Below are 20,750 nucleotides of genomic sequence, written 5' to 3'. Positions count from 1 at the left end.
AAAATCCGCGAGCGAAGCGAGCGCATTTTTTTTTAATATTGGGATATTAAGGTAGCTAAACGTAAAAAAAATAACCCTGTTAAGAAAAGAAGCCGCGAGCGAAGCGAGCGCGAAATTTTTTTAAGTTTTGGGACCCTGCACCATAGGTCAAGACGTCCCTGTAAAAAGTGTCCGGGTTTTCCCCGGACACTTCTTGAAACCCCGCCCGGACGGCCCCCGGACGGCCTCCAAACGAGGACAAATCCGGGGAAACCCGGACGGATGGCAGCCCTACTCATAAGGAAAATCTATTTAGGTTACTATAAATTCTTAACATAGTACTATAAGTTTTTAAGGCTTTAAATTGTTATTTGTTTTTAATTCTAATTTAATTATAATGTTGTATAGGGTCATTTAAGTCTAGTTGTTAAATACCTTTTTTCATTTATATTTGTTTGCCGATGCTACGGCGAAACATGCAGAACATTTAACCATGTTACATCTGTGTACCCCGTGTTTCATACAAATAAAAGATTCTTATTGTTAAATTAACGATAGATAATTTACGGATAGAGATGGTGTTTCAAGTAAGTTATTTTTCAGCTAATGATTAATTAACAAATAGTAGGTATTATAACCCACTATTTAATCATGACTTTTATAAAATAATGTATCTCAACTGCAACTACGAGCGTAGGCACATTTCGTAGCATTCCGTAGTCGTGTCGTAGTCGTAGCCGCTCGTCTCGTAGCCGTAGCATTCGTAGCGATCTGCAGCTGCTGTAGTAGTCAATAAAATAGATTTATAGATTGTATTTAATGAAAAAGTTAATTTTCGGAGTGATTTTGTAAAATATTGTAATCTTACGGCTTATTGGTCAATATTGTTCTGGTTTTTTGGATTCTTACTTAAATTAAATTAAGAAATACCTACCTAAGTTTTAGGTGGTAAAAAATTGTATGAACTTCTCTTGATTTATTTGAGACATCAAACTGACTTCTAATCATATAATAATACTTAATTATTAAAAAGTAATCTACGTAGACAGACAATCTGTGATATAACAAATAAATGGTTGGATTTCGTAATGCAGGTACAAACATAGAAGATAATCTGTCTCCTAGGAATATGAAGATCTTAGCTCTTTATAGGCTTTATTTTATCCGTGTAGCTAAGGGAAGTTCTACCCGTAACCGCGGTCGGTGTAATTTAGCCGAAATCGTGTTTAAATCCCTATCATTCATTTATATGAGATGTATGTTGTGACGGAGGTGAAACTGCGAGATACATTATCTATTACTTTAGTTTAAATATTTATAGAAAGTGTACCTACATAGTAGGTAATGAGTTAGATAGTAGGTAGGTTTATATATTTTTTACTATTTTTTAAATTAATTAAAATATCTATCTTTAGGATAAAGGTGAAAAATTATTTTATACTTACTTATAACATAGCTTGAACAACATTTTTATTATATTTGTAATTTTATTGTTTTGAACTTGTAATGTGTTAATTTAAATTTAAATAATGTGTATAGCTGTTAACAATAACAGTGTAGGTAACGTATTTTTATTTAATTTTTTATTGCTTAAGTATTGCTAAAAATCAACGCGTAGGCTCGCAACATCATGTAAAAAAATATATTTTTGTTTGTTTCTTTGTAATGTATTATGAACTCAAAAACGACCGATTTGAAAAATTATTTCACTGTTTGAAAGCTACACTCTTCCTGAGTAACATATTTATTTTATCCCAGTAGGTACGGGCAGTAGTTCTCACAGTATGTGGGTAAAACCACGGCAAAACGACTAGTTGTGTATATGTATTTGTCTCCAGAGACTCAATTTAACGCATTTTCTTTCTTTATAAATTTCTTTCAACCTGCTTTGTATGTAAAGGATATCAAAAAAGTAAGCAGTAGGAATTGATAATTGACAAAAAGCTAAAACGTTATAATTAGGTACTATTTATAGGTACCTAGACCCTATTTATTATTTTATTATACGTTATTAACAGTCGGCGGACAGTTGACCCGACGGCGACGGTTGTCAATTTTTATCTGATCTTCATTACCTGTAGGTACTAATACCCGGCGCCTCCACCATATGTAGCGCGTGGCGCTCTAGGGACCGGGATCTCGGGAATATTTGAATTAAAACATTAAATAACGTTAAATCTTGATTTATTCGAATTATTGTAATGCTATTCTTTTTACCCACATAGAAAACATTTAAATAGTTGTCCAGCCAAACTCAAACTCTCAAACCTCTCTCTCAAAACTTTTTTTTATTTCAAATAGGCCTATTAAAGCTCTTTCGAAACGTCAAAGTTAGGTGCACGGTTCCAAAGAGTTGGTCTCATGGAGAAGAACCGGCAAGAAACTCCATGGACACTCTTTTTAAAAGAAAATAAAAATAATTACAAACATACAGATTTCTATAGCTAGGCACCAAATAACGAATAAAACCTATGGACTAAGAAGATTCTAACTGCTTTACAGTACCTAAAGTACTCATCTTCATACTTACCTACTAATTTATGAGCCCGAACAAACTATCGGTCGACTATTTTGCAAATTAATAAAAACGAAGATACAACTCATAGGCATACCTATAACAAGACCAAACTTTACGCTAGCGGATTTTCCGCTCGGCTTTTCCGCGCTTCTCTATTCTACTCATGCGAAAATCGACTAGGTAATTTATAATTTTTAATGTTTCATGAAATGATTATTTAGGTTCTTCAGTGTCTATATTTTTCCTAATCTTAAATGTTAACGGTTATTACCTACCATTTTCCTTGTCAACCTACCAATTTCACAAACGATATATTATTCTATTTAAAAAGCACTCTAGTCTAGCGATTTGCCTAAGTACATAATTTGTCATACATTTAAGAAGAAGAAGAATTTATTTGCACAGAATATGAGTATACATAAAATTAAATTATAAATTTAAAAAAACCCCCGACCCAAAAAAAGTACGCAATAATTATGACAAAAGGTTAAAAACGCTCAACCCTATAAAAAGCAAAAAATAACTTTTAACACTACGTAAACTAAATTTTGTCGTGTCGGGGGACCGCTCTAATTCATTACTTTAGATACGTGGTTTTTTTTAAACGAATGTTGTAATTAGGTATCATATATATAATAGGTATCATTTGATTTATGTAAGTATTTATGAAGGTAAAAAGCGGTCCCCCGACACGTCAAAATTTAGTTTACGTAGTGTTAAAAGTTATTTTTTGCTTTTTATAGGGTTGAGCGTTTTTAACCTTTTGTCATAATTATTGCGTACTTTTTTTGGGTCGGGGGTTTTTTTAAATTTATAATTTAATTTTATTTCATGCTTTTTAAAGGAGCTCCTTAATTTTTCCTTCTTTCATTTAATTTATTTTATCTTAAGATGGGGTCGCTATATGCGATCTCGGCCAAAGGAAGCTGTTTAATAATCCTCATGACAAACTGGCTCTGGGAGAATTGCACAGATTGAGAAACAATAAAGACTTTTGGACATTCTAGATTTTCAGCAAAAATATAAATCGGTTTATCCGTTTCATTCCGGTATTCCAGGGTTTCATCCGCCACATCTCATTTCCAGCATCAGGTTCTCGTCAATCAGAAACATGAAGAGAACTCGTCAAGACAAATTCAACGAGCCCAAACTCGATGGGTTTACTAAAAGGCAGTTCAGGGTTACGTCTCCTACCTTCGTGCCCTAACAGCAGACCAGCTCAGTGGTTCCAAAAGACATTAGTGTATCAAATTTCAGATCCCATATATACTTGCAAGTAAACTGAGCGTGTAACATTCCTATCACATCTAGCAAACGAGCTGATGACCTTGAAGACCTGAACCGATTTCCACCAAACATAGCTAAGAACACTCCCGACTGACATACCTTTTAAACAAAAAAAACCGCATTACAATCGGATCATCCGTTTGGGAGCTACGATGCCACATACACACACACACACACACACAGACACGTCAAACTTATAACACCCCGTCGTTTTTGCGTCGGGGGTTAAAAAGATGACACAATAGTTAACAGAATCATCATATTCTACCTGGAACAGGTGTACAAATTTATGATACAGACCGACTAAAGGTCCTGTTTTAATTATATGTAACAAAACACACATTATATAAACCTAAGATATAAAAGTGAAATAAACGAAAGATAATGATTACAAAGAAATTAAGACACAATTTCAAGATGTTTCCAGTTTTTAGGTATTTGTTTAGGTACATGCGACTTTTCTTTTTAAGATTCTTAGTACTATACGTGATATAGATACGTGATACTAGATTTATACGTGATTTAACTTGTTACATACTTAATTAAATAAATATTTCATAAAAATGTAATTGTGTTTTTCTACCCCACCCTTTTTATTGTTAAGGTATTGTACGGGTCCGTCTTCATCGTTTAAAGGGTAAGCAGAGCTTGGCGAGGTTGATCCATGGATGGCCACGACGTAGGCAGATGCAGTCACTGACTCTTGGGTGAGCTGGATTGAGCAAATCAGTTAGGGCCAGAATCTACCAAAGCGGAGTGGAGTGGAAAAATTATATTGTAGGTATGCTTAACCTCGTGGGTAAAATCTTTAGGTATATAAATAACGTACACTCGAACAATAAGCTTCCAGATCCATGCTAACTCAGTCGGTGTCAACTCAGTCATGTGGACTCGTGGATGTCACGCAGCGGGCATTCTGCTCCTAATATAAGACCAATCGTATTCCAATGAGATTCGATTGGTTTGCGATTGGTCTGCCATTTGGTCTATACGGGGGCCCGATTCTCCTAAGTTAAAAATGTCAAAATTGAATATGATCGCAATAGCAGTTTTAACCATATCGGGCATTCTGCTACTAATATAAGACCAATCGTATTCCAACGACATTCGATTGGTTTGTGATTGGTCTGCTATATTGGTGATTTTTTTGGTCTATACGGTAGTTTGCTCTACAATCATATTGCAATCGTAAATCATTTGCAGACGAAATGATTCATTATTAAATGACAGAAAAGGATAAAAACTTTTATTTCAAAGAAAAAATAGCGGAATGCCAGATACGCTTCAATCGCAATTGAGTTGTGATTGGATCGCAGTCGAATGTGAATCGTATGTCGCTTAAGTAAAATTAGGAGAATTGGGCCTTTTGCTCTACAATCATATTGCAATCGTAAATATTTTGTAGACAATATGATTCATTATTGAATCACAGAAACGGATAAAAACTTTTATTTAAAGGAAAAAAACCGGCCAAGTTAGAGTCGGACTCGCGCACGAGGGGTTTCGTGACATGTATTTTATTTTATTCTAGTTTTCAGTATTTCTTGTTATAGCGGCAACGGAAATACATCAATTTCAACTCTCTAACTATCACGGTTCATGAGATACAGCCTGGTGACAGACGGATGGACGGACAGAGGAGCGAAAATAGAGTTCCGTTTTACCCTTTGGGTACGGAACCCTAAAAAATAGCGGAATGTCACAAACCTACGCTTCAATCGTAATTGGATCTTAGCCGGATGTATGTGAATCGCTTAAGTAATTAAGAATGTCGGTTAAGTAAAATTAGTAGAATCGCTCCCCAGATGACTAAATACTTAGTTGTTGTCCAACTAACAGTCGTATTCTATTCTCATTCTTAAAAGCTAGAAACTTTGTTACAGAAAAATAAAACTGATTATATCTCTCTCTCTTAAGTGTGACAAATACTATTCTGAAAACCGCAACCCAATAAGTTCAGACAAACGTAAGACAATCGATAAGATAATACGATATACTTGCCTACATCAGTATGGTTTTATAGGGATTATTTTGAGTCGTAGTCTCTACCAGACCTCGGGACTATAGAGTCCCGGATTTTTGGGAGGCGAACGTGGGGCCGAAGCCAACACGCTGAAGCCCTTTTGAGACAACTTTAATGAAATGGTGACACAAAACCGACGATTATCCCTGTATACACTATAGAAATGTACCCAAGGACAATCATAGGGATTATTATAATTTATGAACTTACCTTCTTTATAATAAATACATAAAATCATGCCTTCAGAAGTTCAGATCTACAAGTCAAACTTAAACCTCCTCCTCTGTTTCTCTGTCCACTCCTTGTAATTTACCGAATTTACCTAGTACACCCTGCCATCTATTGGCTAGTAGAATAATTATTCTGCTGTTATTTTGCTGAATCCATAGATGTCGTTGCTACTCGAGTAGTACACAGTGCCCTCTATGAACTGTTGAGAGAAAAATATGCTGTCATTTGCCTTCAGCTGTCAAATGTCAATTTGGAATCTGATCTGCACTGATTTCGTTCGTTCTTTGAATTGAACGAATGGCTTTTAAAAACATTTTTTTAATTTGAAAGATTTGTAAACAAGGAGAAAATTAAATGAAATCAGCTGTCTGTCACTTAATTTTGATAAAACAAAAAAGATTTATTGTGAAATTAAGTTAATCATGGCTTTCATTTTACAAAAAGCCATTAGATCAAAATAGTAGAATTTTAATTTAATCGTCGGTCACCCCTGCGTGCAGCTGGCTACATTCTGCTGTCTCCAATTTCAGCAAGTATGTAAATGTCATACTATTATATTTTACGAATTTTTACGTTATCAACGACCCGCGTTGAGTATTTTACGAGCGCTCGTGTGTTTTGTGTCGGTTTTTGTGACGTAAACGTAGTGATGTCGGCGCTGGGGGCTCATAACCTCTGCGCGGCGCGCGTTCGCTGCATCACGTAACGACGGGAGTGCCCTGATGGTGAGAAGAACCGCGATGGTGCTGAGTACCGAGTGGGCGCAGGTTGAAGTCGTCGAGCTGACTAATGATGGCAACGGCCTGGGGTTTAATCTGGTAGGCGGGCGCAGCACCGGGGTTGTCATCAAGTACGTGCTCCCGGGCGGCGTAGCGGACAAGGACGGGCGCCTGCAGAGCGGGGACCACGTCCTGCAGGTGGGCTCCGTCAACCTCCGTGGCTTCACGTCGGAGCAGGTGGCGGCAGTGCTCCGCCAGGCCGGGCCCGCCGTGCGCCTGCTAGTCGCGCGCCCCGCCGACCCCGCCGCGGCCCTGCGAGCGCCGCTGCCCGGCACGGCGCTTGTACCCACGAAGATCCTCGGCGACCCGGAGCTACTCGATCGTCACCTCATCGAGACTGGCTATGGTGCTGTGTATGACCTGTCTCAGTGCTTCACTGACTACATCAATGCCCAGAATGGCATAACTGAGCCCAGCTTAGTGGCAGCAGCTGTCAGTGTTATTGGTGATAATCCTCAGCAGATACCTGACCATCCCATCATATCTGACACCATCTCACCCACCATCACAATCACTGTGCCTGTGGAGATCCCCAACCAGCCAGAGATTGAGATAGTACATGTGGATTTGAATAAGAACGTGTATGGACTGGGTATAACAGTAGCTGGTTATGTGTGTGAGAAGGAGGAACTATCCGGTATATTTGTGAAGAGTATTATTGAAGGCAGCAGTGCTGAACAAAGTGGTAAAATTAGAATTAATGATAGAATAATAGAAGTTGATGGAACCTCTTTAGCAGATAAGACTAACCCACAGGCAGTAGAGATTTTAAGAAACACAGGCATATCTGTGCACTTAGTGTTAGAGAGATATCTGAGAGGTCCCAAGTTTGAGCACCTCCAGCTAGCTATATTTAATGAGGAGCGTCCTACGTCCCCGTCACCGTCTGCAACTACCTTATCCTGGTTCCCAGTGCCTTCCCAAGCTGAAAATAGTACTGTAGAAATTGAACCTGAGCCTGAGTCTAACACTACTATAGACTCTAATGTTCTGGAAATTGTTGATACACAAGAACTGACACAAGAGCCTACACAGGAGGAGTTAGACAAAAGATTTGATGAGCTATTGGCTGTTGATAAAGAAGAAATTAAGAAAAAGTGGGAAGGAGAAGTAGGGCCTGACAAAGAAATATTAGTTTGTGAAGTGAGCAAGCTTGAAGGCTTGGGCATCAGTCTTGAAGGAACTGTTGACGTAGAGGGAGGTCAGGAAGTGAGGCCTCATCATTACATCAGGTCTGTGCTCCCTGAGGGTCCTGTAGGCCAGGAAGGCAGTCTTTCAGCTGGAGACGAACTCCTTGAGGCAAATGAGTATAGGCTGCATGGATTAACTCACACGGAAGTAGTGAATATTTTGAAGAAGCTTCCAAATAGAGTGAGATTAGTGTGTGCACGAAGTAGCATAGACAGTGGTCCCCGTCCACTTATTAACTTGGCTTCAGACAGAGAAGGGTTTGAAGCAAGGAAGATTATATCTGGCAGCTTGAACAACTTGACCACTCTAGTCAAAGCCCAGTCTGACACTTCCATCAACACCTCGAGCACAGCTACACTTACTAATCACTCCGGACATTCAAAGAAATCAAGGTCTTTGGAGTGTGTATCAGGCTTAGCCATGTGGCAGAGCAAGGAAGATATTGTGGAGCTTTTCAAGGGTGACCAAGGATTGGGTTTCTCAATTTTAGACTATCAAGACCCCATAGATCCTCAGGGCACAGTTATAGTTGTCCGTAGTTTAGTGCCTGGTGGAGTAGCAGAGAAACATGGTGATATTTCACCAGGTGATAGAGTTATGTCTGTAAATGGAGTCAGTATTAAAAATGCTACCTTAGACCAAGCTGTTCAAGCTTTGAAGGGTGCTCCAAGAGGAATTGTGAGGGTTGGAGTAGCAAGGCCACTGCCCCCGCAAGATACCAAGTCTAAAAGTACCACAACACTGAACACAAAGCCGAGTTAATCTTCAAATGTGTTTTAAAACCGTACTAGTCACGTTGAGTCATATCTGTATGCTTTAGGGTCTACATATCGGAGAGTGTGTTGGCTGGGAAGAATCTGACATATTGTGTAGCTCTCTATCTCATTTTTATCGAATTTAAATAGCTTTAGAAGCTTTTAGATGTTGATTTTAATCAGATATGCATCGTTTTAACAAATACTTTATATTGAGTTGGTGAAGGTATCTCAGGATATATGTCAGAATCTCTCCAAGGGTTGTTTGGTAGACATGATCACAAGAGTGCACGACAGAGCTCAAACTCGTATGATACAATAATAATTAACGCTTTACTAGATAAATAGTATTATGTAAGACACACACATGTCATTTTAAATGCACATTTTAATAGTTATATATGTGCTATTGAATGTTTTGAATTCTTGTATCTAGATGTTTTTTGTCACGAAAACGGATGAGCCATACTTGTGTGGGCAACCATGCATGTTGTCTTTGTATCTGTAAGCTCGGGAACGCTCAGTAGTGCATATTTACAGTTTACACAGACAAGTATAGGCTCACCTGCTTTCGCGAGATCAACATCAGTTTAACTAATTTTTATTTTAATTTTAATAAAACATGCAATGCAATACTAAGGTTTTAAATATGTTTTAGAGAGATGTCTTGTATGTTCAATGCAATATTTTTTTTACTATCAGCAACAAGAGTTCAAAACATCCAGTCAGCTATCCTACCTATAATAATTTTACACAAAACGTTCCCTGTATTGGACAATCTTTTTTTACTCTAGATTGTAATATCACGTATCTTGTAGATATTTACCTAAGGGAGCAATTATATAAAATAAATATTAATGTAAATAATACTCGAATCTCAACACTTGCAGCAAATAGTATTATAATATTATATACTTAATTAAAAACAGTAAGGATTTGATTGTGAATTGAGTTATTGCCTTTTTGTAAAAATGTATTATTTTGTAAGTATTGTGTATAGTTTGCAATAACCTAAGTATATACAGCATCATATTTACTTATGAAATAGATTTTTTCAATCGTATATAATGTACTTATATTTGTTTTTAAATTGTCTACAATATTATACCTTAATTTTATTGTAAATTGAATAGTATGTCTTTAGAAACAACGCCAGTATGAATTTCAGTATGTTTGTAAAAATAATTTCGCACTAAACTAGGCGGGCACATGTGATATGAGTGTTAGTCGTAGGTTTTAGTCTCCAAAACAATGCAAAAACACTGAAAATGTATAGCACAAAGATCTAGGGAGGACGAGGAATATATCAAACGTTTATTTACTTTAAATAATAATAAAAGTACCTATTGGTATCCATGATCATATCAAGCCAATGCTTGTTTGTCAAAAATGGTAATTTAAATTGAAATAAAAATTCAGATTCGACTGAGAAAATACAGACTTGTAACAATTGACGAGATTTTGTTTATCTTCTATGCGCAAGAATGTCTGTTTTAAACTACTTGAAAAAAAGAGGAGTCTAATTTTTTGATGTTTTTTTGTCGGATTTTTTATTTTATTTTCATGTCTCATTTATTTCGCCTGATCTCTCTCGTAACAATAAATAATTTAGCTCTCCAGTTCACATTAATGTATGCACACGATCAAATCACTAAATAATGAATAAGCCACCGAAAGTATAATAGGCTTCGCGTGTCTTATTGTTTCTGTTAATTATTAATAATATTCATGTCTATAATTAGTGAACTTTGTTTGTGTTGATATTCATTTGGTATTCGTGTATTTGATGTTTTATTCTTAGTGGAAACATCTAACAATTTTGGCCTACAAACGTATTTCAATATTGAATGAAACGTTTAAGTTTTTTTATTAATTGAATTTTGGTTAGTTTGACCTCAAAATTGTCGTAAAATCAGAAAAAAACAGTATTTTTTTTATTACAGTTTAGATTTGATCGTGTTCGGTTTACATTGAGCTGTTTATAGTCAATTTTATTTCTAATTGTAAAAAATATATAGGTACTTATTTACTTTTACATAAAAAAATAAAATTATCCATTTAAATATTCGACCACCAGGCATTTTAACTAAACTTAAAAAAAAAAACTATTCACATATTGCCTAAACCCTAAAAGTAACTTAGTAGGAATCGAACAAAATACTAATTGTAAGATTTTAAATATTGAAATAATGGACCTACACTTTTGGCTAGTAAAAATGAGTCCCGATTTTTTTTTCTAAAAAAAGATTCATCCAGGCTATCGTGAGACGCTTCATAGATATGTCTTGATATACCAATATAATAAATAGGCAACATTTTTGTTTCTTTGTTTGGGACCCAATTTGAATTTTTTTCATTGTTGGGAAGCTGCACTCTTAACGTACGCTATATTTTATCCCGGTACGGTGCAGTATTTTACACGGGACGCGGGTGAAACCACAGGAAAACGGCTAGTAGGTAAGTACAAAATACAATACAAAATGGTTTTATTGAATCTAGTAAGTACTAGATTCAATAAAACCATTTTGTATTTTGATTTATCAGAACTGTCTGTGGCTATTTTTAAAAGCACGCTCATACTATCGAAGCTCTGAAAGTGTTTTCTTAAGCCATTCCTCGTTGAAATACCGACATTTTGATATACAACTATAAATAATAAGAATATCGGATCTAAGGTGATGTGTTCACCGCCTTGAACCGTAAATAGATCGCATTTATTATTTAAATCTTGAAATATGTGCTGTGAGGATTTCCTATTTCTGTAAGGTTTTATTTACCTACACTTGCGAGCAAAAATGTGTACCCACTACACCATTATACTAACTGAATAATTTAATGATAGCTTCGCGAGTTATAGGTATTATTTTCTTCTTCTTTAAAATCTTACAATGTCTAATCTTTTAAAGATGGGGCAATAAGATAATATAATGGGATATAGCCAAATTGAACACGAGAAAATCTGGATATCTTCAGTTATTAAGTAAAAATATCAAATTAAAATGTTGTAGTCACCGTGCTTGAAAACCTTAGTTTTTCCGCAAAAGCGTGCGTGTTTGAGCTCAACTAACGAGTTCTCGCTTTAGTCGTAAACTCGGCCAGTCGCACAATAATGTAGATTACACACTTTGAACAAAATGAAATGTTATCACGGTCGGAAATAACGCATACTCAGATGTTTCTTAGTATCGATGAAATAGTCTGTGTAGTTCGATTTATATCCACACGTGTGAGGTGCATGATCTCTTTTGAGACTGTTAATTTATTAATGAGTTTTTTTGAGTATTATGACCAACGTCTAGGAAAACTCGTCTCCACTCTTTATCTACTTTACTGCATCTTAAGGTATTGAAAAGTGAGAGCTAAAATTAATCCCTGTCAGCCTCCCTACCTGCCGATATCATGTTATTACATGATACTTAAAAATGGTAAATCTATCTGATTTGTGACAGAAAGATATTAAGGACTCTAAAAATCCATCAAGTTAATCTAAAGATTAAGGGCTGATTTTTCAATCGCTAGATAACTTCTATCTGAGGAATATTTTTAACGTTTTGACAGCTTTTGTATGGAAAATATGTCAAACCGCCATATTTATTCCTCAGATAGAAGTTAACTGATGATTGAAAAATCAGCCCTTAATCTTAACAATTTCGGGAGCCGCGATCCGATAGCCTTGATAAACTTTATTTTAAAAAGTTCACAGATTATCGGACTAATAGAATATAGGTATTTTATGTACTTAGTATAAATATGTACCTTTGAAAAATTAGGCCTACCCTACCACTCGGCAATCAAACATTATTGTACATTTATAATATCTATGTATAAATATATAAATACACTTGCTGTAATAAATCTTTGGCCGATTACAATTGAGTGCACATAAAGTATACAAATGTTGTAATTTTTATATTTTTGTCACCTTCACCTAATGTTGTGCACTCCATTATAATGGGTGAAAAGTAATATTTTTATAATAAGATGAACCTCAATAGCCGAATGTTGATAACTAGAAGAGAGCGCACGCAAAAGGAACCTTACATTTTATAATTTTAATTAGCAAGACTAATTTAAACACTATACTTAACATTCTGGAAAAGACAGCGTCCCAGCATGAAATCTCTCAAATATTACACTAAAATTTATATTTTAAATGGATATTAAGACGTGTCTAAACTTGATTTATCTGAAAAAATATATCATGTTTCCTGATGCGTGCAATCTTCAAAAATGGCATTCATGTACATTGCAACACACCACGAATCTTCCGTTCAGCCAGACTGAAATAGATATAAAATGTCTAATTTACCAAATCTAGGAATATGTGGTTTTAATTTGAGCGCGGTAGATTTATTTGCATTACAGTGTAAACGCGGGTTTGCGTGTTCAAGCTACATTTTGTTATGTCGAGAACGTAATTCACTGTTTATTTCTTTGAGAGTAATTATGAGTATTTCCTGTTACGGATTTGTAGTTAAAAATAACTTAAATGCTCGTACGTTTTCCCAACAATATTTTTTGTATTTTCTCGCTTAGAAAAAATCACATATTCCTAGCGAATATAACAACAAAATATAAATTAAATACATAGTTTAGTTACGGCACTTGTATTATAAACGACTCACACCTAGCATTACACTCAGATGTAATATAAAGAGGATAAATATATAAATAAGAAATTAAGTTTTTTTGTTATTTTGCTCCCTTGGTGCAACCGTACTCAAAAACTGACAACTTTGTTGGAGAAAATATTATTGACTTGTTGTCTCTAGGGCAAGCTTATGATAGCTATGAGGACCTGGGTTCGATTACCGGAGTGAGTCTGACAGTATTTTAAGGATTTTATTTGTGGAGTTTCAAAGACAGTGTTATAGATCATTATCTGCCTAGCCTTTTCCCAAATATGTTGGGATCGGCTTTCAGTCTAACCATATGCAGCTGAGTACCTGTGCTTTACAAGGAGGGACTGGATATCTGACCTGTCATACTAAAGCCTACAAAGATTTTCGAAAGATATTAGACAAAATAAAAATCGTATTGGTAAGGTTTTCAAAACACGTAGAAGGCCAGAGAAAATCTGCGACCTACCTACAAAACAATACGACAGAAAGGTGAATGTTTCTCTTGCATAATTTATAAAGGTGTGTCCCCTCGCCGCGGCTAGGGAGACAATTGGAAATAAAACTGGAGCTGCCTCGTAAACCTTTTACGTCATACTTGTGCGAAATAGTGAACAAAGCTAACTGCGCGTAGGGCTGCCACTTGGATATAATTTAAATGAGGGTAATCATTGAGGCTACTTACGACTACCTCATGTACGTTTCATTTGATTGACATAACAAGTTACTAAAAAGCAGCAGAATTTTTGGTAACTCACTGACGCAGAAATTCAAAGCAATTCAAGAAAGTCTGACACTTAAAGCAGAACTACGTCACTGGGGAGAGCAGGTCAGATATGCAGTCACTCCTTGTAAAACACTGGTACACACATAGTTAGCTTTATGCGGATTGACTTGGAAAATGCTAGGCAGATGAGGCATAGAAGCCTCTATTGTCGTCTATTGTATAGGTACAATAGTGGATTCGGGTAGGGTTAGGACCCTCAGGACACAGCGACAATGCTTTCGAAAATAGAAGTAAATATGAGTTCGAAAGTCTTGGATGGGACAACCCTATTCGTCCCCTAGTGACTTGCATCATACAACAATTATAGATATAGGTCCACCTACACATTTATGAAATAAGCTAGGCTTAGCGAATCACTGCTGTCTGTGGGCGGAATATAATAACAGAGCTTAGGACTTTAGGACGACCGCTATGTGACCTGTTTGTCTGCGAAATTGTGGTAATGCAGCATTACTTAGTCTGAGTAACTTACCTATGTAGACATAGGTATATTTTATTCATACTATTAGAAGATTATTTCTGTCAAAAATTCACTGTATGTACATAAATTTTTCAGAAAATTACAAAACCACTATATGAACTCATCGAATGATGTAGACTCGCACACAGGTACCTACCTACGCAAACCTTTTTAATGACATCCATAATGTGACTGTTCATAGGGAAAGTAAGTAACCATAATCACCCAGGTATGATGAATGAATAGAGTGGAGGAAGTGAGCAAGAGATGGCCCACCTCCCACCATCTCTTGGACATCACTGTCTACCCTGAGCTTCACAACGTTTCTCGGTTATTTCTAGGTGATTTTTCTTCTTTTAACACACCAGACGTAGAAAATGTATCTTTTTCTTTTATCTTTGGCAGAACAGCAAGCATGTGGGTGCCGAATCTGCCGGTGGTGATGATCTCCACCGTGGCGGCCACTGCCGGAGGCATCTGTTTGTTCAAGTTAGTACCATAGCACTTTGATATTTTTCTATTTCTAATATCTTGTTTGTAACATGGCACTAATAGAGATTACCCATAACTAGTCAATGATAACATCGTGTGTAGGATTTCAGCAAATCGCTCACTGCTCCCATTTCGTTGGTTAGCCGACAACACAGACGTCAGTTTTTCTTAAAACAACAGTTTACTTTGTGAACGTGAAAAGATATAGTAAACCGTTGTTTTAGGAAAACTGAAGTTTATGTTGTCGGTGAACTTGGGCTTGAATTCTTTAACGCATACCTCGAAATCTTCTAGAGACTTCTACGGCGGGCAGCCGTATGACCGCAACGCGAGAGCGGACGGCAAGGTGGTCATCATCACCGGAGCTAACTCTGGTATCGGCAAGGCAGCTGCCTGGGACTTCGCTAAGAGAGGCGCTAAGGTTTATAGTACTTTTTCCCTAGAACTTAACTATAATCCTGCTTTTACCCCTACGCACTACGCGGAATAAATTCTTCCGGGTCTAAAAATAGAGTTCTCCGTCGGTTTTTTAACCACAATTAATTATAACCACATCGCTTAAACGACTTCATCACTAAACTACTTATTAGGATCTTATCAGATCTTGTCATGATTTCCCTTAGATGTTCCCTTATCCATATTTACCAAATTCAGTCTCATGTACCTCAAATTCAGTCTGATGAAGGGCGGGCTGTCATTTGTTTTTTTTTTTATACTTTATCATTGGTCCAATTGTAGCAAGTTTGATGTTCCTTTGTGGTTCCCAGGTGTTCATGGCCTGCCGTAACATGGAGAAGTGCGAGGAGGTGCGTCGCGACCTGGTGCTGGAGACGCACAACAAGTACGTGTACTGCAGACCCTGCGACCTCGCCAGCACTGAGTCCATCAGGAAGTTTGTTGAGAGGTAAGTAACATGCGTCATGTGAGTCAGAAGATGGGCTTAGTTTGGGGATCAACGTTAATGTTAAGTTACTTTTTGTCAATAAACATTATTATTATTCTTTTTTTATCTGGGTCAGGAGAATATCCCCCACCATGTCAGGTTTCGTGTACAAGGGGCTTTCGAGCTGCTAAGAGAATCTAAATCCCTAATGTACCCTTCACAAGATTTAGTCTGGTTAAAACCCAGTCAAATGGATACTAATAGAATAGCCAAAAATCTTATAACGAGCGGTTTTCATGATAGACTTTTCAATTATTGACTTGGGGTGTTGAGGTTGACAAACCTAACAAGTGTTAGTGGTGTTAATTCTCTGCAGTAGGTAAGTCTGTTGGTCAAAAAGCATCCATATTTTTTACCTGACCTCCCAAAATGTTTTCTCCAGGTTCAAGTCAGAAGAGCCCTATCTAGACGTGCTAGTAAATAATGCGGGTGTGATGGAGCCTCCCGCCAGCGTCACCAAGGACGGCTTCGAGACGCAGCTCGGTGTCAACCATTTGGGACACTTCCTGCTTACCAACTTACTGCTGGATACACTAAAGGTGGGAATAGCAGATGAAAGAAGTATGAAAAATGGCTTAATTTTGCACATACACCTAAGTGTATAGGAAATCTTTTGCTTAAGTTTAGGTAACTGCTCAATTCTGTCATAAAACCATCATGTTTGGGGTCTAAAGTTGGCCCAATTTTGATGTTGTCCAAAGCACGCTAACTTTGGGCGTTGGCTATTTTGTTGGTCCATTAAAAACTGCCTTTCAGACAACAACATTTCAGACTTTTAATATGGACTCGTGATCCCAACCTCTATTATTCTTGTCTTAACTTGTATTGGTGTCTTTTAAAGCAGCTTCTTTGAGGCTTCCTCGAATCAGTGTTGCTCAATTCTAGCAATGTTTTCTTAATCCTCCTAAAATTATCTATCCGTTTTCCCCAGGCGTCAGCCCCAAGCCGCGTGGTGATAGTCTCAGGCAGCGCCCACTACGGCGGTAAGATCAACAAGGAAGACCTGAACTTCAGCAAGAAGTACGACGCTCACGCTGCGTACGCGCAGAGCAAGCTCGCTACTATGCTGTTCGCTACTGAATTGGGGAGGAAGACGTTAGGTGAGATTACTGTTTCTGTATTAATAATATGTTTGTGTCTGCGCACTTATTAAAGTAAAAACGTAGCTAGCAATTGATATATCAGATATAGGTTGTTGCCGGGGCTGCGGGATTATTCGCACAAGTTACCGTGGCCCTGGTACTCAAAAGAACTCAAGAACATGATGGGTTTTAGTCAGTTAGAGTCTGACACTTCCTTGCGCTGCACCCAAAAAGGGAAGGGGTCATTTGATTATTTACCAAAAAAAAAAAAAGTTATAGGTGTTGGTCAGATCCCGCCAGTTTCCTCCATCATCAGTTGTGTTCAAGAGACACTTAATCATTGCCAATATAGACTATGTATTTCATGGATTTCATATATCATTTCAAAAGGCGATTTTATATATCTCTCCAACTCCTCAGGTACGGGAGTATCAGTGATCGCAGTAGACCCGAGCCTGACAGACACAGATATCACTCGGCACATGTCTATGATGAAGAGCGTCTCGCGTTTCTTCGTCTACCCTCTATTCTGGCCTTTTATGAAGACCCCCAATATCGGGGGACAGGTCATCCTCCATGCGGCTCTAGATCCTGCCCTGCAGGGCTCCTCGGGAGACTATTATGTGTGAGTATAACAGTGGTACATTTGGGATCTTAAAGTAATGATTTGAAAATTGAAAATAATGCAGCTATGTGACCATACTACAGGCTTCCTGGGTAGTTCTGGCAATAAGTACTATTGTAAAAACTCACTGAAGAAAGAAACTATTTTTTTATTTATTCTTTACGGTGATTTGTCCAGTTGGTGTTGCCAATTGAAGTTTCTACTATTTTAGTAGAAAAAAATCCGGTAAAATTCATGTAGAAGCCAGTCAGTTTCGAATTCCATTTTGTAGATAGATAGATATACAGATAGCTTAGCACAAATTCAATAGACCTTTCTACCATTGCTAATTACTAATTACAATTCCATCCGTCCTTATTTCAGTGACATGAAGAAGAAAGAACCATCAAAGTTAGCTCAGGACTTCGAGCTGGCGGGCTGGATGTGGAAGGTCAGCGAGAAATGGACCAAACTGGACGAGCATAAAGCTGCCCTCGCGAAAGCTACTGCCGCGTGATATACACAGCTCAAATAGAAGAATTTTAACAATATTGACGTGAGATTTGGCCTTCCATTAGCATGGGCTAATATTGCATAAGCTATACTTAATTACAGACCATAAATTTAACTTCAAAAGTTAGTTTACTTTTTATACAGAACAGTCCAGTGAACAAGCAATATGTAATTTGTGCATTTAAGAAAGTCTTTTCATTTGTGAAATAAGACAGAAATGGTGCATTTTTTAATATAGCAAGACTACTATCGGTATTGCCAGACTAAAGAGCATACATGAATTTTCTTTTTACATTTTTTTGTTGAGTGAATGAAACAATGTGTGTCTAAGCATTTATAGTGTTATTTAGTGCATAGATTTATTGTTAATAAAATGTAGAATTTATATACCCTTTTTTATTAAATTCATCCATTGGTTGATATAAATTTGACGCTCGGGACAGGCACTCTGACGCAACACCGAGTCGGTCAGTTCGCATTGTCGCGCCCGGACGTGCTCCTGTCCTATGATTTGTGATTCGGCGGGCGAGCCGAGTTGTACTTGTTTTTAGTTGGACGTGAGACTGAGTGGTTGGCTATTACTCTATGCTAAACTTCCCGCGTTCCTTCTTACAGAATCTGTATTTTAATTATTTTGTGTTCCTGATTTTTAGTGTTAACCAAAGTATTGTGACTATTGCGAGTCCTCAACGATATCTGGATCACCTGGTCAAATTCAACTGCACAAGAAGTAGAAAATGTGACATCCAAGATTAAGGTTCTTAAACTTACCCCAAGTTTAAGAACCTTAATAAAAACAAATAATTTTCAGTAGATGTATTTATTTATAATAATATAAAACAGCATAATAATAACTTAACAGAGCTATATCAGATTCCGTAATAACTCAATATACATAACTTCAGTTCACAAAAACACTGGATCAGTCCATTTTTAAACACATCTAACCTTAGGTTAACCAAATATCTGTAAAACGACTGTATGTTCTTAATTACTGTCCAAATACATAAGCTTTACAATTACTATAGCTACACTACGACTTAAAAAAAAAATCTTCATTGTTTGTCTTAGCCAGCTATTTAGCTTGACTTAAATAAGTCAGGGGCAAATTGCACCATCATCATTATAATCTTTCGAGCCTTTTCCTAACTATGTAGGGATCGGCTTCCAGTGTAACTGGATGCAGCTGAGTACCAGTGTTTTACAAGGAGCGACTGCCCTATCTGACCTCCTCAAACCAGTTACAGTTGGTTTGACTGGTGTCAGACTTACTGGCTTCTGACTTCCCATAACAACTGCCAAAGATGTTCAATAACACCATTTATCTGTCTTTCTTCAATAACAGTCCACACTCCACCTTTCAAGTCTACATTCAGTCCACGAACACTTCACTTCTTTCTGGCCGCTCTTCTCGGACCAGAGGCCTCAGGTCACTCCCATATAGAGCTATGATACTCTGGTCTATCGAACAGCAGTTCCCGGTGCACTATAGGCTCGGGCCGAGGGTGTGCATGCATCAGCTGCAGCACTCCGGTGCCGATGGCAGCTGGTACTCCAAGGATGATGGACTCGGAGACACCCTCGATGCAGTCCGTTTGCCCGTAGTAGGCGGCGTCGAAGAGATGGTCGGCGGTCTTTTCGAACTGGAAGATGGAGAAGTTTTGGTTAGTAAAATTTAAATAAAAGCTTTAGGATTATACGCATCCTCAGAAAACACCAAAGGCAGTTTCTTAAAAGTCATGGTTAAAGTCAAGTATTTTTATTACTAAGGGATTTTTGCAGGCTCTTATGAAACGTCACACTAGTTGCACGGTTCCATACAAAAAGTAGGTCCCATGGAGAGGAGGTCCAGGTAGATTCCTCCATCAACCAGCTGACTCCATGCCCCGCCAGCAGCTCCACCTGTCTGTCTCCATGGTGCTGGTGAGGAAGCTACAGCACACTCACACTGGCCAGGTTGAGCACGGACTCCTTCATCCTGGCGAGGCCGTAGCGCGTGATGCCCAGCACCTCGCCCCGCGCCGTCATCTGTCCCTGCAGCAGCTCCACCTGTCTGTCTCCATGGTGCTGGTGAGGAAGCTACAGCACACTCACACTGGCCAGGTTGAGCACGGACTCCTTCATCCTGGCGAGGCCGTAGCGCGTGATGCCCAGCACCTCGCCCCGCGCCGTCATCTGTCCCTGCAGCAGCTCCACCTGTCTGTCTCCATGGTGCTGGTGAGGAAGCTACAGCACACTCACACTGGCCAGGTTGAGCACGGACTCCTTCATCCTGGCGAGGCCGTAGCGCGTGATGCCCAGCACCTCGCCCCGCGCCGTCATCTGTCCCGCCAGCAGCTCCACGTGGCGCCGGTCCACGCTCATGCCGTGACCTTCCATCACCGCCTGAATCTCCGTGATGATGGTGGACTTGGCTGCCTCGATGCCTAATGTGTGGTACACCTGGGTAAAGAAAAAGGACTGTTGAAAACTTTGTTTAGAGCGTTT

General features: G+C 38.0%; 3 protein-coding genes across 4 annotated transcripts in view; 2 read left to right on the top strand and 1 right to left on the bottom strand.

Moving 5' to 3' along the window:
* The first annotated feature begins 6,376 nt into the window (after positions 1-6,376).
* Positions 6,377-18,648, top strand: LOC110377353 (retinol dehydrogenase 13). 2 transcript variants are annotated; one of them, XM_064039725.1, is made up of 8 exons: positions 6,377-6,571; positions 15,040-15,118; positions 15,416-15,542; positions 15,889-16,025; positions 16,447-16,603; positions 16,996-17,164; positions 17,567-17,771; positions 18,135-18,648. In XM_064039725.1, exons 2-8 carry the CDS (start codon positions 15,045-15,047, stop codon positions 18,265-18,267), a joined length of 1,002 nt encoding a protein of 333 aa, XP_063895795.1. In that variant the 5' UTR covers positions 6,377-6,571; positions 15,040-15,044; the 3' UTR covers positions 18,268-18,648. The 2 variants fall into 2 exon arrangements, with proteins under 2 accessions (XP_063895795.1, XP_063895794.1); XM_064039724.1 differs by having other exon boundaries at positions 15,035-15,118.
* On the top strand, positions 6,578-9,298 carry LOC110377352 (patj homolog). Its single transcript, XM_021336215.3, has one exon. It carries the CDS (start codon positions 6,761-6,763, stop codon positions 8,768-8,770), a length of 2,010 nt encoding a protein of 669 aa, XP_021191890.1. The 5' UTR covers positions 6,578-6,760; the 3' UTR covers positions 8,771-9,298.
* A 520-nt stretch (positions 18,649-19,168) lies between the features above and the next one.
* The window catches only part of LOC110377350 (DNA-directed RNA polymerase III subunit RPC1), a 22,959-nt gene continuing 21,377 nt past the window's right edge, over positions 19,169-20,750 (bottom strand). Inside the window, exons 26-27 of the mRNA XM_064039752.1 lie at positions 20,505-20,705; positions 19,169-19,906 (exon numbers count right to left, since the gene is read on the bottom strand). Coding sequence (XP_063895822.1) covers positions 19,694-19,906; positions 20,505-20,705 — 414 coding nt within the window. The 3' untranslated portion in view covers positions 19,169-19,693. The remainder of the gene's footprint in view (positions 19,907-20,504; positions 20,706-20,750) is intronic.

Source organism: Helicoverpa armigera, chromosome 20 (assembly GCF_030705265.1).
Source record: "Helicoverpa armigera isolate CAAS_96S chromosome 20, ASM3070526v1, whole genome shotgun sequence".
Taxonomy (NCBI): domain Eukaryota; kingdom Metazoa; phylum Arthropoda; class Insecta; order Lepidoptera; family Noctuidae; genus Helicoverpa; species Helicoverpa armigera.
Note: the sequence above shows the minus strand (reverse complement) of the source record. Positions and strands in the feature narration are given on the sequence as shown.